Raw genomic sequence first — 15560 nt, 5'->3', positions numbered from 1 at the left:
CTCGTGTCCTTAGGGCAGAGGACCCTGTCAGGCCAGGAGGGAGCTCTTTCTGTAGCTTGTGGGTGGTTTTAACAGAGCACATTTTGTCACTTCTGAAATGTTCTTGTTTTAGAACAGTGGGTTATGCCCTCTGTGCTGATACATTTTGCTTTCAGACCTTCTGAAAGACTTTGCTTAACAAGCCCTGAGCCTTGCAGTCTGTGTTCTCAGCTTCACTCCCTTTTCCTGAGTGTTTCACATGAAGGAGATGCTTCCTGGTTTGCTCTTCCTTGTAATAATGGAAATCTTTCTCTCATGTTGAAGGTAATTTTGAGCTTGAAACCTTCCCAGCCAGCAGGCAGAAGGCTTAATATGTCTCCCTTCCCCTCTATCCCTGCTGTGAATGGCTGTGTGTAAGGGACTGTGTGTCTTCTGAGCCTTCCAGATAAGGTTCTAAGGGGAGGAGTGGGGTGAACTCCATGAAGTTACTGTCTCATGAGAAGACTGAAGTGCTCCTTTTTGCTGTTATCCTCAGCATATCTGAAACCCATCACCTGCCATTCACAACTTCCTGATCCGTGGCTACTGATCAACACAAGCTGTGCCCATGGCTGGTGTGGCCTTTGTGTGACAAGGAAATGAGTCCAGTGGAACTTGTGCCGGCCCAGCCATCCACAATGGAACTAAAAGTAGATCCCAGGAGTTCTGCCCACTTTTCCTTCCTTACCTGGTGCACCAGCCAGCTGTTTGGGATCTCAGGCCGGCCCCTGCCATGCAGCACAATGTCCCTCATGGTGTCCACACAAGGCTGCTCCTGGACTTTGGACCCAAAAGGCAGCTCATAATTCTTTACTTCTGCAAGGAAGCAACAGCAGCATTACAGGATGTTTGTAATGCATTCCCTGCTTTGTTTTGGTATGGCCCACCGGATGAGAATTAATTTGGTTTTTAACAGTCTGCAAAAAAATAAGCAGATCTGGAAACAATTGAGAATTTGAACACAGAAATACAGTGCTGGGTTTTCACATAGAAGTTCTTTTCAGAGACAGCACTGAGGATCTAACCCCAAAAGATGCAGTACAAAGGACCTGGTTTGTCTTTGGGTGGGACAATTTGAGCAGGCAGAAAGTACTGTGCTGGGGAAGGATGGGAGGGGTGATTGACACAAAAATTTCCAGATTTCTGCTACAGGCCAAGAATGGATTAGAGGAGAAATGGCTCTCCTGGAAGAGCAACCCCATATCGTGGAAGACCAAGGAGAAACTGGCTGTTGGCAGAGATGAGAGACCACCCTGTTTTCTGCCAGCTTCTGCCTGGATGTGAATGCAAGTGAGAGATGGGAATGCTGGCTTGGGAACAAAGGATGCATGGGGCATCTGAACCAGGCAAGGGCCTCTGACCACGGGGCTTGCAGGGAGCAGCTTTCTGGCCGAGGGTTGGGGGTTCCTGCAGTTCTATGGGCTTCTATTGTGAGTAGGTGGGAGAGGGAAGGAGGCTAAATGGGAGCAGGCAGAAGGCAGGCAGGACCTAACTCCAGGGCAGTTAATGAAATGTTTTGCTACACACAATTGTAGATGCCAGGATGTGGCTCTGGGAGGTGACAGGGTGTGTCACACTGTCAGAAGCTGGGGTTTGTGAGTCCCCATTGAAGCATAAGCTCTCTGGTGTTGTCTGAAGGAAAAAATGGTTGAGAATGGGGAGGCACCTTTGGCTCTTGCTGCTTGGTTTGCTTTACATCACCAGCACAGGCTCCATGGGACTTGGCAGCTCCTCAGCTTTGAGCAGGGGCTTGACCAGATATCCCCATGGGGTCCTGTCCTGCTCCTTGACCACTGAGCCACCCCCCTTAAGCCATGGCACACAGAGCAGGGGAACCTGTCACCAGCTCTTGGCAGCCCTGCAGAGACCTGGGCCACCCCAAGTCATGTCTGGTGCTATCAGCTGGGATATGAGAGTGAGGGAGCAAAAAGGCACACAGCAACCCGGGTGCGATGCTCCTACCTCCTACCACTTCACATCTGGAGGCCATTTCCCACAAAACAAGGGCCATGGAGTAGACATCCATCTGCTTGAAAGATTCCAGGTCTTCCAGGTTCACTCTGGACTCCAGGACCTCCGGGGCCATGTACCTGGCGGTGCCCACCTGGCCACAGAGAGGAGAGAGGCATTAGCAGGGGTGGGCGAGGACTCTGGCCGCAGGACATGGGGGTGGCTGGCAAAGGCTCCTCCAGAGAGGGTTGGTGGCTCATACTTGCCTGCCCGCTGTTGGCAAAGTCATCCACGGTGAGGGCGGGGTCGAGGCGTATGGCGATGCCGAAGTCGCAGAGCACGCACTCCTGCTCGTTCTTCACCAGCACGTTTGTGCTCTTGATGTCGCGGTGGGCGATGGGGATTTTGGGGCGGCCGCAGGTGGTGTAGTCGCTGTGCAGGTGGGCCACCCCGCTCACCAGGGATCCAGCCATTTTCTGCAGGTCCATCCAGCTCAGCACGTGGCGGGACAGGTAGTCCTTGAGGTTGCCCCGGCTGTGGTAGGCGGTGATGAGCCAATATTCCCGGCGGGGCCCCGTGCCCCGGTCCTCGGCGGTGAGGAACTGCAGGACGCTGTCGTGCCTGAGGCTGGTGTCGGTGAAGATCTGGCTCTCGTTCTTCCAGGAGGAATATTCCTCGCAGGGGAAGATCTTCACGGCCACCGTCTCGTACTGCCCCGAGCGGCTGTGGCTCAGCTTGGCCCTCCACACCTCGGCGAACTGCCCCTTGCCCACCATCTCGTCCAGCTCGATGGGCAGCAGCTCCGCGGGGCGGCTGCTGCCGGCCGGGCTCTCATCCATCAGCACCGACAGCTTCTCCTCCCGCTCCGCTGCCTTCCCCGGCTCCGGCAGCGCCGGGGGCTGTCCCTGTTTCCCACCCCACGCCTTGGCTCTCTTGCGTCGCTTCTGTGTGCGGCAGAGGTAAAATATCACCGTGATCATCACCGCCACCAGCAGCGGAGGCAGGAGGCTGATGGCAGCCACCGGGATCACCTCTTTGCTCTGCAGCATGGAGTAGCCTGAGGGGAGGAAAGCAAAGGCGAGGTGCTGCTGCTGCCCGTCTGCCACAGCTCGTTTTCATCACGCGGAGGAGGAAAATATGCAAAGCTGTTAATGGAGCGCAGCCCTTTGCGGGGCCGCACAAGGGCTCATCCCGGCACAGAACCCAGATGTAGGCACTTAGCAAGGGGGATGATCGGTTTTGGTCTCAAATTTAGCTCCAGTTATCGACAGAACACAGGCCAGCATCACTTGGAAGGGACAAGAATATCACTTGGAAGTATGGCACAAGAGACAGCAAAGGGCGTTTTGGGGGTCCCAAGTGCTGCTTGCGCTCGTGGCAAGGGGAGTTTGGCTGGAAATAACGATGATAAATCCTAGGCAAGGCTCGAACACAGCAAATCTCTGAGGGGGTTTGGGGCTGAAGCTTTTTTGGACCCCTGTGGTACACAGAGAGCCGGGAGGGATGCTGGGGGTGGGCAGTGTGCAGGACCACCCAGCGCAGGGGAGTGCCGGGATGCTTTGCAGGACAATTAGCACACAGGAGCGTCATTTCAGCACTTGTCTGCCAGTACTGGCATCTCCTTCCTCAGCCCATTACAACAACAACCCCAACAATCACCAGGGCATGGCTGCATTTGTTTTATTTCCTTTAAACCCCCTGTTGGCCTTCAGATTGTCGGAGGAGGGCACGCACACAAAGCCATAACCCTCACACAACATATAATTGCCTGATCCTTTGATGTTCGTGATTCCTGGAATAAACATGCTGACTTCAGTAGAGATATTCAAGTAAAATCTTACTCAGAGGTTTTTCTGCCAAGTATAATAACCCAGGGGAAGAGGGATAAGAATCATTCCATAAGCAAAACTCTTGCTGCTTGACCTCAGTGTGTGCAGATCATAATTCAGGTTCTGGAAAAACAGAGCATTTAGCTATTTTCCTTGGCAAATTTCAAAAAAATGTGCTGCAGCTAATTTCTGCAAGGCTGTGAAAGCGTTTCTAAAATAGGCATCAGGTTTAAACCACAAGATCAACCTAAACTGATATAAATCAATAACTAACTCAGGAATATGTTTATTTTGGAAAGCATTGGGCTTGGATATCACCTACTGCTTTAATGGATTTACCCGATGCTTTGGACCCCATCTCTGAAACTCTGAAGAAAGAGAAGATATTTTTAAGGGAGTTGCGTGCACAAGTCCCAAAAAGGGGAAGTTAACACAACTTCAGGAAATTCCTTCATGAGGATGCCCCTTCCTGATGGAAGTCTTTAGATACACAGGATAAGCAGGGCTTAGACCCCTTCTACAGAGAGTAAATGTAATTATCTGGCAATAATCACAGGTCTGTAATCCCACACCTTGTCAAGCATTGCCGTGTGGGTCTGTCCATCCCTGCTGAGGGGATGTGGACCTCCAGGGCCAGGCTCAGCTGGAGTACAGGTGGAAAGGACTTGCCATGCTCCACCCTACCCAGCATCTTCCCAAAGTCTCACTTGGGCTTCTGCGTGCACAGCTTTAGGAAATTATGGCTCTGTGTGCTCATTAGTGGTGTCTGAGCTCTGATGGAGTCCCCTGCACCCTTAATGTGAGGGCAATGCCACCCAGCAGCCCAGACCTGAAAGCAGAGCTTAAGGAATCGAGAAATGAAAAAAATCTGCCTGCTTCAGCTTCCGGAGAAGTGCTTATCTCTGTTACATATTTTTCTGATCAGGAATTGTCTATACCATTGAATATGACCATAAATTAATATTTAGAATGCAAATGATCCCTTAAAGCAGAAGGACAGGATGGAAAGAATGGGGTCTGTGAGCCTGGGGTATGCCTAAGCTGGCCCCCTGGCCCATATCTAAGAGGAGAGAGTTGTTAAAGTTCTGCTGTTGCTCTGCTGACAGGAGGAGGCTGGTTATGGAGCCTTTGCTGGGGGCGGCATTTCCAATGAGCCAGTTGTCATTTTTGTGTGAAATTACATATCTCAGCATCAGCTTTGGGATTTGACTATCTCTCCCTAGAAGTGTGTGTACCTGTTATGTTTGGCTGGGGAAGCAGCAAAGAACTGCCAAATTTAGCATCATTTGCCTCCATTAATGTGGCTTGTTTGTTCAGAGAATTTGCATTTCATGTGATGTTTTTCTTTTTTCCTTATATTTCAAAAGAAGCTATGCCACTGGCTTGCAGGTTCTGCTTAGGCTCATTTTCAGCATCTCCTTGTTCTATGATTATGGAAAACTGGAGGTGTTTCAGTTTGCTTTTGTTACAGGTCGGATTTGTAAGGGACACTTGGATAAACCTGGTTCACTTGGAGTTGAGGAGGTTTACACAAGCCCCCAAAGTCCCTAGTTGGAAATATTTCGAAAGTATATGACCCTCCTGAGGTACAGAAACGAGCTGCCTCTTAGTTTTCCCTTCTGTGGATTTACAGCTCCCGTTGGATCTCCAGCCACGTGCAGCAGCGTGCCAAGCCACTCTCAAGTGTGTGCTCAGCACCCAGGTGGCTCCAGCTGTCCCTTCCTGGGGGAAACACTGCAACAGGAATTCCCAGGAGAGCAGCTGTGTGCCCAGCCCTGTGCCCCAGCATCTCTACCTTTTCAGGTTACAACCATGAGGGATGCCAGCAGTTCCTGTGGCTGTGTTCTGGGGTAGGATTTGCTCTGACACAATTTATTTAAAGCTTTCAGAGCTTTTCACTCACACTAGGTTACACCAGCTCCTGGGTTCCCCTGTGTTGAAGGCACGGTCCACTGAGAGATATGGTGGATTTTCCATCACCTGATGTTTCCAGACAAAAGCTGGAGGTATTGCTGTGAGGAATGCTTTGGCCACAGACAAAATGCTGGGGGTAGAGATTTTAACTGGCTTTTATATAGGGAGGTCAAAGAAGATGACAAAAGAACCTCTTCTGCCACTGCATCTCTTACTCTGCAGGAAATACAAGGGATTTGTCATTGGTGCTGGGTGCTGCTCCCCCCATAAATGACATTAACAAAAGCACTCACCATTGGTGTGGTTTTCAAAGATGAGTTTGTCGTTGCACTCCTGCTCGTCCACACAGCCACAGATGTAGATGATGCTGTCCTCGCTGGGCTGGTGGCTCATGATGCAGCGTGAGGTGTTGTAGTTGGGGACCATGAGGTTTTCGATGGGGTGCTGGGGGTTGTGGCACAGCGTGCTGATCCTGATGCTCTCGTTGTCCTGCCTCCTACACATGACAAATGAACCAACACAGCATTAACCTGGCAGCTTGGCCCTCGTGTCACCTCAAACCCAGCTCTAAGATCGTTTATTTCAAGCTGTGTAGGGAATGATTTGTGTGCAGTGGCTCTGGTACAATTCTACATACTTGTACTGATAGGACCAGTGATGGGGATGACTGGCCCTGCACGGGCTACAGCATTGCAACTACTCCTGGGTACATTCAAAGAAATGACAACCATTCATTACTTTTCCAGGGACAGCCTCTGCCTCCTGACATGGTGTGGTCAGGTATGGAGAGATTTCATAATGTCTTTGAGGTCAGCTGGGTAGTCAGACATAAAAGCTGAGGAAAAAAATCTAAATTTGTCACCCTCTCCCTGGTGAATTCCCCCAGTTTCAGCATTCTCCACATTTTCTTAGGGATGCCAGGTAATTTGACAGAGGAGCTCCCAGCTGAAGAGTCCTAGGAGGGTGAGATCCCTTCTGCCAAGGTTGGGCCCCTGGAGGAGCAATGAGGCCAAAATTGCTGCTGTGACTGAGATACCTACTCAGGACAAGTTTGGATGATCCACATATGCCTCTGCAAGTGAGAGGCAAGCAGCAGGGCTGGCCTGGAAGTGAGCCCTGCCTGCAGGGATCTTATTCTCTGGATGAATTTTAGAATGGGATAGGAGATTAGGAGATGCTGGGGGGGTTGGCAGGCTATTTGTGACTACATAGCTGCCTCACCCCATCCAATACACAGTGCAGGGTGCAGCTCCTTCCTGTGCCGTGGGATTGCTTCCCTGGCATGGGGATTCCTGCTGCAGGGGCCTTGAATATTCCTGTACATGTAAGCTGTAAATGGGAAAAACCTAGTGACACACTGGGTTATCTACCCAGGATTTAAGGTGACTTCACCATGTGTGCATAGGGGAATTTGGAGCAGGGGGTGGATTTTGTTGTTTGTTTGTTTGGGTTTCTTGTTGTGTTTTGCTTTTTAAAAGTCCATAATGCAACAATTAGGTTGAGGCAAACTCCTACTGAAAGCTGGCATCCAGCATTCACGCTAATTAGCAGGTTGAGATAAAGCCTAGCGATAAGTGCTTGGCTGGCTTTCACTTTGGCAGCCAAATTAAAAGGGAAAGCGGAGGAAAATCACTCTGGGCAGACCCAAAATGGGTGTTTTTTTTAGTGTTGCTCACAGGGACCAAAAAGCTGGGGGAGGCACTCCTCTGGGCCAAACCATGCACTGTGTGCTTGGCCTGAAATGCAAGATTGTGTTTCCTGTCCAGGCACCTCTCACAGGAGCAGAAAAGGACTTTTTCCAGGGGATGGGAAAGAGGTGGGTTAAACCCAGTGGATTAACCCCAGTGTGGTGGCCGCTCTGATATCCATGTGCTGGATGGGGACTGACCTTGGTGCTTGTGAACTAAGGTTTCACCCGTCTGATACAAGACAACATCATACGTTTGGAGGTCAGGGTTGCTGGTTTGCCCTTGGGCTCAGCTTGTAAAGCTAAATTCAGAGGTTTATGGGAGTTTATAGGTCCTGCAGCAAACTTGCCACACTCTGTGTCACTCAAAAGCTTAATTTATTTAGAAAATAAACTGGTACTAATTACAGGGCAGACCAAATTATTTTTTTACTGTGCATTGTAATTTTAATTATAGTGGAGTCAAGGAAAGAGGAGGAGAAACTCCTGAATGACTGCAACAGGCAGTAACGCCAGCACAGGGGTACACACATGAACCCCTTTTCCCCCCCCATCTGCCCTTGGGGAGGGAATTTCCTCTTACCATATTGCCACGCAGATCTCGTAGGGGTCCTCGCAGTAGGAGTTGAGGTTGCAGTTGCTGTAGCACACCTTGTCCTCGCAGGCCGGGGCTGTGGAGTCGCACCACTTGCACAGGTTGGTCTGGAGGCTGCGGCGGGCGCCGGCGCTGCAGGCTGCGGGCAGAGCGGGGCTGCGGTGAGCGACAAACCACGGCCACCATCCCCAGGGATTCACACCGCCCGGGGCACGGAGCCTCCACTGACCCCGCTTCTCCATGCATGTTTTTAAAGCTTTTGTTTTGCTCTCCGTTGCGTAGTGCATTGTGCTTTGTGTTATCCCAAAGAGGAGATGGGGGAATGCTGCCGGCAGGTGCCGCCGGACAAAAGCCTGGGAAACCGCAGAGAATCGCATTTCATCTCTGCTTTTCCCGTGCCATTTACCATCAAGGGCAAATTTGCTCCTTCCTCTATAACCCATTGGCATTTCCCGTCATCCCGAGTACGTTCGGTGTTGGCAAAGGGACATCTCCCGGTCTCTGTGTGCCTGAAGACTTCATTTATTCCCCTCTCAGCAGGAAGAGAGGTGCTGGGGAGGATGTACGGCCAGGCTGGGACAGCTCCCTCCTCTCCTGCTCTCTCCTCGTCCTTCCCCTTCTTATTCAATGAGGCCAAGCTGGGAAATGTCTTTGCTACCCACTCCCCAAGCGTCTGTGGCTAAGATTTTCCAAGCTCTGGGGCAACACGGGCTGCTCCCTCCAGGATTCCCACGTGCCCCATCCCAGCAGGAGATGCTCTCCCACCCCTGGAGCCTCAGATCTGCCACAGCAGCAGGAATAACTCCTGCCTGTGGGGAGCTGCTCTGTCTCTATCTCACAGGCATAACATTATCTCTATTTTTATAGAAAGGGTGCATGAACCATGCTTGGTTAAGGGATAAATCCCAGCTAAATTTAAACTTCCTGTCTTAAGGCTGCTAAATGTCTTTTTTAAAAAAAAATGCCACTGAGTGGCTTATGTAGAAATATATATTTATACTTTTTTAAAAACTTAAATATATGCACTCTAAAGTGTTCAGGTATGAACCTGAACTACAGCAGCTAATTTTTTGAAGGTTTGGGCCATCCATGGTTCTCTCACTGCCATGTCCCTGAACCACCCAGTAGTGCTGGGTGCTCCCAGCCCCTGTGGAAGGGGCAATCATAGCTCACTAGGCTGCCACAGCTCTCACAGGGTTTTCCATCACCAGCTGAAAGTCTGAAGAAGAAAAAATTGCAAAATCCCTGACGATGGCTTGGGGAGCCTCAGCCCCTGCAGGGAGGGCCCTGCTGATCCAGCACAGCCATGGACACCCCCAGGTCTGTCAGCAACCTGCAGGAACTCCTGAGTTCTTGGTGGTCACATCTGTGACCATCAAGCTGAGCCCATGGACCCTTTTTAATTCATATTCTGTCCCAACAGCAAAAAGTGGTTTTTAACTTCCCTGCTCCCCAATCCAGGGCATGCAGGCTGCTCTGACAGCAGCCCATGTGCCTGCTCTGCTTCCCTCACCAGCCCAGACCCCCCTCCCTGTGACAGTCATAAAGAACTGCTGGAAGGCTCCCACACAGAAATAAACCGTTTACAAGCTCACATGGCCCTCTATGTAGGGCCAAGGTTAATGGTGGGGGAAAACCTGGGGGCAGAGGAAAAGCCTGTTGCATCTGAAGGCTGGAAGGAGGAAATTTTGGTTTAAATGACCCATGCCAGGCTTAAAATGCAGCTCAGCGGGGATTGTATTGTGCCAGGTTTTGAGGGAGCAGGGTAGGTGAAGATGCTTCTCACAACCTCTTGCTCAGCATCCCCCCATCCACGAGGCTGCTCTGGCGCTGCTGGGGCACCCTGATGTTTTGTGGGTGACCTCAATAGATCCAGTTTCCCACATTCATTCAGGGTTAGCTACTGAAACCATGGCTTCAGCTGGGATTTGTAGCACCTGCAGCCAGCGTGAGCTACCCTCACCTCCCTGCCTTGCTCTGCCAGAGCAGGGCTTGCAGAATCTGAGACAAAACTCCACTAGAGGATGAGTTTTGGGTGTGGAACAGAAATCAAGCCCAGAATTTGTGTGCAGCCTTCAACCTACAGTGACAGCCACCGCACCCTACAAACTCCATTTGCATAATTTCATGGGAACAGAGAATTGAAGGTAAACTGATTTCTCACCCCAAACCCAAGCCCTAGCACACCCAGGCCTGTGCTCTGGTGATGTCACTGCCATAATTCCTCTTCCACCCCTTCAACTCAACCCAACCACAGCTTGTGCTGTGCTTGCAGCAGGCTGATGTGGGGTTGGCTCAGCATCACCACCCCAGGGATACCTGGAGGCTCTACAGAAGAGTAACAAAAGGACAAATCCAGGTTGTGGATGTTGCTGGTGCAGGATGAGGTTGGTTATTTTTATATTTATACCCATCAGGTATGTTATTTACTTATTTATATCTAGAGTTTGCTTGAGATCTCAGAAGGTCAGACTTGCCAGTAATGCACTGGTGCATGTGGTGGGGATATTGCCTTGCTGTGCTGTGCAGAGGGGAAGCCAGGACAGATGAAAGAGTTAAATATGGAAACAAGATCCAGAAATAAAGCAGTAACTGGACAAAATTCTTTGGAGACAAATTGTTCTAAACTAACTCAGGCTGTGATTCTGTTATCTGCTCTGCAAGAAAGGACAGAGCAGAAATATCTCTTTTTTTCACCCCCCACCTCTTTCTTGTCCTAGGAAGCTAAAAAGAAGAGCACAAAGCCCACTGCAGGTTCTTCAGGACTGTGTGTCCTTGAACCATTAGCTCTTAGGTACAGCTTAACTGCCACATCACTCATCTTGGCCCTGATTAGACCCAGATGAACACTTTCAATATTAATAGTTGGATGATTTAATAAAGCTGCACAAGCAGTAAAAGTAACAATACACTTCCATAAACGGGTTCCAGATGTTGCCAAGGCAAATGCTAAACATCAAAATACAAACTTAAAAAAAAAAGTTAGGAAAAAAAAAAAAGCTGGATAAGCAAAACTTGGAACAAACTATAAACTAATTAAATGTGGGTTGAGTTTTCCAAAAATAAATTGAAGCCATAAGGACGTGATGTGAGCCAATAAATAGTACAGTTAGTCAAAGTTATTGTGGAACGACAGTTGGAGAGATGGTTTGAAGTCACCAATAGGTGGGCTCACAGTGAGCTTGGCTCCCCATCAATAGGAAGGCTTGTTCTCCTGTGCACGAGAGCAGGATCAAATCTTCTGGTATCTATAACTGGGACCCCAGAGAGGTTACTGAGAGAATATGAGATGATTTTCAAGTCAGGGAATAAAGGAAAAATGATGCCAGAAGTGCCTGTGTGTGAGCTGCAATAGCAGCAGGGGTGATACCACCACCCAAGGACACCGGGATATTTTTTCCTGCGTGTCAGGGCAGCCCTCTAGCCTCTCTTTGCCCACAGGGCATCCACAACCTCTGCTTGGCCACCTGCAAAGCCCATGGAAACACCCCTGCTGTAGTCAATAACCCACCCTCTTCCCCATACAAGAGACATTGAAAACAGCTTTCCGAGAGAATTTCACCCCCGTCCCATCTTTGCAGTTACAGAAGCAGCCAGATGAGTTTTCTGCCAGCAGGAACTGCACCTGTAAGAGCATGGGGGGGATTTTGTGAGCCTCTCTCTACCACTGCAGCCCCAGAGAGCAGGTGGGTCATCCAGCACCTAACTCTGGCTCCAGTTTTCCCCACACTGTGGTCCCCAAGGAGGAGGAACCACTAAGGAGCAAGCTGGGGGTGCTTGGGGGTGCAGGCACAGCACATTTGTTACAGGCAAGGAGAAAGCATCTCATAGCCCAAGCAAAGGCAGGAAATGAATTTCCATTGAGGGGCAGAATTAACACTTTCAGTTCTCAAGTACTCTCCCTGACATGCTGCTTTGGGACAGCGAAACAAGATGGGCTTAAGGGAATGTGTTTGGAGTGAAATGCTAGGACACTTATCCCTGTTCCCAGTGCTCCCCTTCCCAAGGTGGAAGGGGACCAAAGCTTTTGTTACACGGGACCTCCATTATAGGACCTTCAGATCGTGCTCTGTCTTGCAGGGATAACTGTCCTTACATTGCTTGTCTTTCTCAAGGACAAAGAAAAATTGATATTTTTTAGGTCTCAGATGTTCTACAGTGAAGTCTGTCCCCTCTTTTCTGTGTATCTCCAAGCACCCAGGATGGGGCTGACACTATTTCAGCAATCACAAAGGGCTGCCCAGCTTGCTGTTACTGTAGTGGCTCTGGGAGCCCCTGCATCATCTTTTCCATGCAAGTCAGTCAACCTGTAATCCCCAGGCTTTGCACTGGGAGAGGCTAAGGCTAGAGAGATTAGTTGAGATGCTCTTTGCTTTCTCTAATCAGCAGTGCACTTAAACACAGGACTGGGGAGCAGCTCTAACTAGCTCTGCAGCCCTGTTATTTCTGAAAACCCCAGACAGGTACCCTGATGGAAACACAACCTGCACTGGGACCTGCTTTCCCACCTGGGTGAGCCTGGGCTCCTTGGTGTGTCCTGCGTCTGCTGCCAGGTTTAGGATTAGGTTTTGCTTTGGGCTTTTATCCATGGTTAATGACACAAGCATGCAACAACAGAGCCTCTCATAAAATTATTATGAGAACAAACAAATTCTTTCCCTTTTATATGCAGTACTTTGTTTTTAAGATTAATCCAACAGCAGAGCTGATGTGCTCTGCTCTCTCGCTGACCCGTGTGAGAGCACCAGGTGTTCCCCATCACCGGGTTTCTTCTGAGCTGCCTCCTCCACAATGCAACATCCAGTGCCACAGATGGGCATCAGAGTAATTCCTATGCCCTGATTCTGTGCAGGAGATTCTGTGCAGGGTCAGCAATTCCCATGGTAGTTGTTCAGCATGGCCTGTGAACAGTGATCCCAGACTTCTTGCAGTCAGTTTGAGCTAGATCTGACCTGTCGAAAAACGCCTGATCTAGTTGCAGCATCCTGCTGTGCTGCAGAATCTCCCCAGAACCAGACCTCAAAGTGTTGTACTTCTATTTTGGATGCAGCTCAGTTTCCTCCAGCAGACTCCTGTTCTCCAGTGGTGGGGTCTGGTGCTGCTTTCAGCTCCTGAACCAAAGAGGTTTTTAGTGTCAGGCTGCTCTTCTCCATCCATGTGTTTTACACTATATCTTCCTAGGAGAGGTAGAGTAGACCAAATGGAGCTGGGAAAACTTAATATCCCAGTTTTTGCCTCTGCAAGGCACAAGCAACTGGCTCTCCCAGGAAATCCATCAGTGATGCATTTGGATCAGGGAACCAACCCAGGCTCCACCCTCAGGTATATGGTCCCACATCATCCTGCATAATAAATACTGCATTTGGCAGAGTACAGTATGGAGCAAGGAAGGAGCCAGAAAAGCTTCCTGGTGCATAAAAAAGGACTGATTTTGACTGTCTTAGACACCAGTTCTTCCAGTGCTAGGAAGACATGCAGTATACATTTCTGGTTTGCTTGGACCTTCTTCAAACAGACTGGTAACTGACTTATTCTACCACTTGTTTTTCCTTTGTGAAAATATCCCTTTAAATTCAGTGTTTAGCAAATACTGCTTAGTCCCATTACAAAGTAAATTGGGTATGGATCATAACAGCAGGCTTCTCCAGTCTCTTTCAGATGCTTAAATTACATCATGATCTAACTTCACCCAGGGGAGGGACAAGCTCTGCAGATTGCTGTCCGTCCTTCTGCTTTGGTAATCTCCGGTGTTTCTCGGGTGCCTTTCACAGGTTTTCTGTGTATCAGTGCAATGGCACACCCTAATGCTTTTGAGGCTTGTGGATGTTTCACACTGAGGTACCCCAGGGCTGTGCCCCAACAAAGCCAGCAGCATCCAGGCAAGCTGAAATGACAGGAGCCAGTGGGGAGATGCCTGGCACTTGGCAGGGAGAATTTGGCAGAGCAGCTTCTCTTTGATTTTGGTCAGTGGATGTCTGGGTGAGGACAGGGGAGCGCTCCGGCACTGCGCTCCTCCATCTGCCCTCGGAGCCATTTGTCTCCTCCATCCCCTCTGACCGGATCTCAAGTTTCGTTCACAGATTTCACTTTCTGACCCCCAGGGCTGCTCCTGCTGGGACAACCCCTGCTCCAGCCCTGTGTGTCCCTGGGGTGGGGATGCCCGCTCCGGTGGGTGTCCAGGGCTGGGGGCTGGCAGGGCACAGCCCTTTGTGTCCCTGGGCCAGGGGATGCCTGCGGCGGGGGCGCTGCAGGGGCAATTATTTGCCATATTGTGCTCTCGCTTGTGTTTAAAAACAACAACAGCTCAACTGACTCATAGGTCCTACGGCCTGTGAGTCATTTTTTATTTCTGGATTTCACTGCTCTGCCCTTTGCAATGAAGGGAGTTGCATGCTCACACACACACATAGACACACACACACACATCAAGTTCACATTTGTTTTTCCCCTATAAAAACAAAACGATTTCCATACCATTAATGAAACAGAAATGATTTGACTTCGCATACCCTGGCTTTTATTTTCCATTGTATAAACTCTGCAGATGAAATAATGATGGTTGTAAAGTAAACCTCTTTTTTTTTTTTCCTTTCCCTTTCCAGGCAGCCTCTTTTCGAAATAGCAATAGGGAGTCACTTACAGGCTTGGCTTGTGTTGCGCCTGTAGTAATTAACCCCTTCCTCCCCAGCTTTTCCCCTGTTGGACGTTAGCCACAGCGTGGGTGAAGGCATCAGCAGGTCTCCTCTGGGACTAGAAGCAAAGCGGGGGAGCAGAGCAGGCGGGGAAATGTGGGAAAAGAGGCCAAGAGCTGCTCCAGGCAGAGCAGTGGTGTGTGCCTGGACCAATACACTTGTGGGCTGGACAGTTTTCCTGGGAGAGACAGAGAGCTGGCACTGCAGGGCCAGAGGTACCTTCAGTCTTCCTCACCCTCTTTTTGGGTTTAAATCAGCATCACCGTTTTGTGTTTAGCCTGGCAGCCCCATCCTGGGTCATCTCCCTTCCCTCCCATTCCCAGGGGACCACCAGTGAAACATTCACTCTCCTCCACACACCACTGCAGAAATAATATCTGGTAAATAATTAATCACCTAATCTGGCTCTTTCTGTTTACAGGGCCGTTATGATTTTACAAAGTACTCGGAGGAGCATTATTGGGGTGAGGTAATTCCTTACACAGCAGCAAATCCAGCTGGAGCTGGGCGTGCGAGCACGTGCCTGCCTTGCCCTGCAGGATGGGGAGAGCTGCCCTCTCCACGAGGGTGTGAGCTCTGCTCCTGGATAGACCCTTACCATCACACACATAATCTGTCTGTCTTCAAAGCCTCCACACGTGCCACAAGCATTTTTCCTGATCACATTTATCATGCAACAGCACAACCCCCAGCACTGGATCAGCTTCACTGATGCCTGGCCCAGGAGGGTTGGTGACACTGACTGAGATACTGTTCCTCTTCCCAGACTGGGTGATGTGTTTTATATTATTTCTCTTGGATTTATTAAGCATTATGTAACTGGCTAACCAATCCCGCATGCGATGCAATCATGGCTGATTTCATGTCAGTGGAAA

The 15560-nt window shown here is 49.8% G+C and overlaps 1 protein-coding gene across 1 annotated transcript in view; it reads right to left on the bottom strand.

Moving 5' to 3' along the window:
* The window catches only part of LOC106850468 (TGF-beta receptor type-2-like), a 31551-nt gene that overhangs the window by 4435 nt on the left and 11556 nt on the right, over nucleotides 1-15560 (bottom strand). The window contains exons 2-6 of the mRNA XM_014871802.2: nucleotides 7982-8132; nucleotides 6005-6207; nucleotides 2235-3025; nucleotides 1981-2122; nucleotides 707-834 (exon numbers count right to left, since the gene is read on the bottom strand). Coding sequence (XP_014727288.2) covers nucleotides 707-834; nucleotides 1981-2122; nucleotides 2235-3025; nucleotides 6005-6207; nucleotides 7982-8132 — 1415 coding nt within the window. The remainder of the gene's footprint in view (nucleotides 1-706; nucleotides 835-1980; nucleotides 2123-2234; nucleotides 3026-6004; nucleotides 6208-7981; nucleotides 8133-15560) is intronic.

Source organism: Sturnus vulgaris, chromosome 7, assembly GCF_052056855.1.
Source record: "Sturnus vulgaris isolate bStuVul1 chromosome 7, bStuVul1.hap1, whole genome shotgun sequence".
Lineage (NCBI taxonomy): Eukaryota > Metazoa > Chordata > Aves > Passeriformes > Sturnidae > Sturnus > Sturnus vulgaris.
This window is presented reverse-complemented; position numbering and strand designations above follow the sequence as displayed.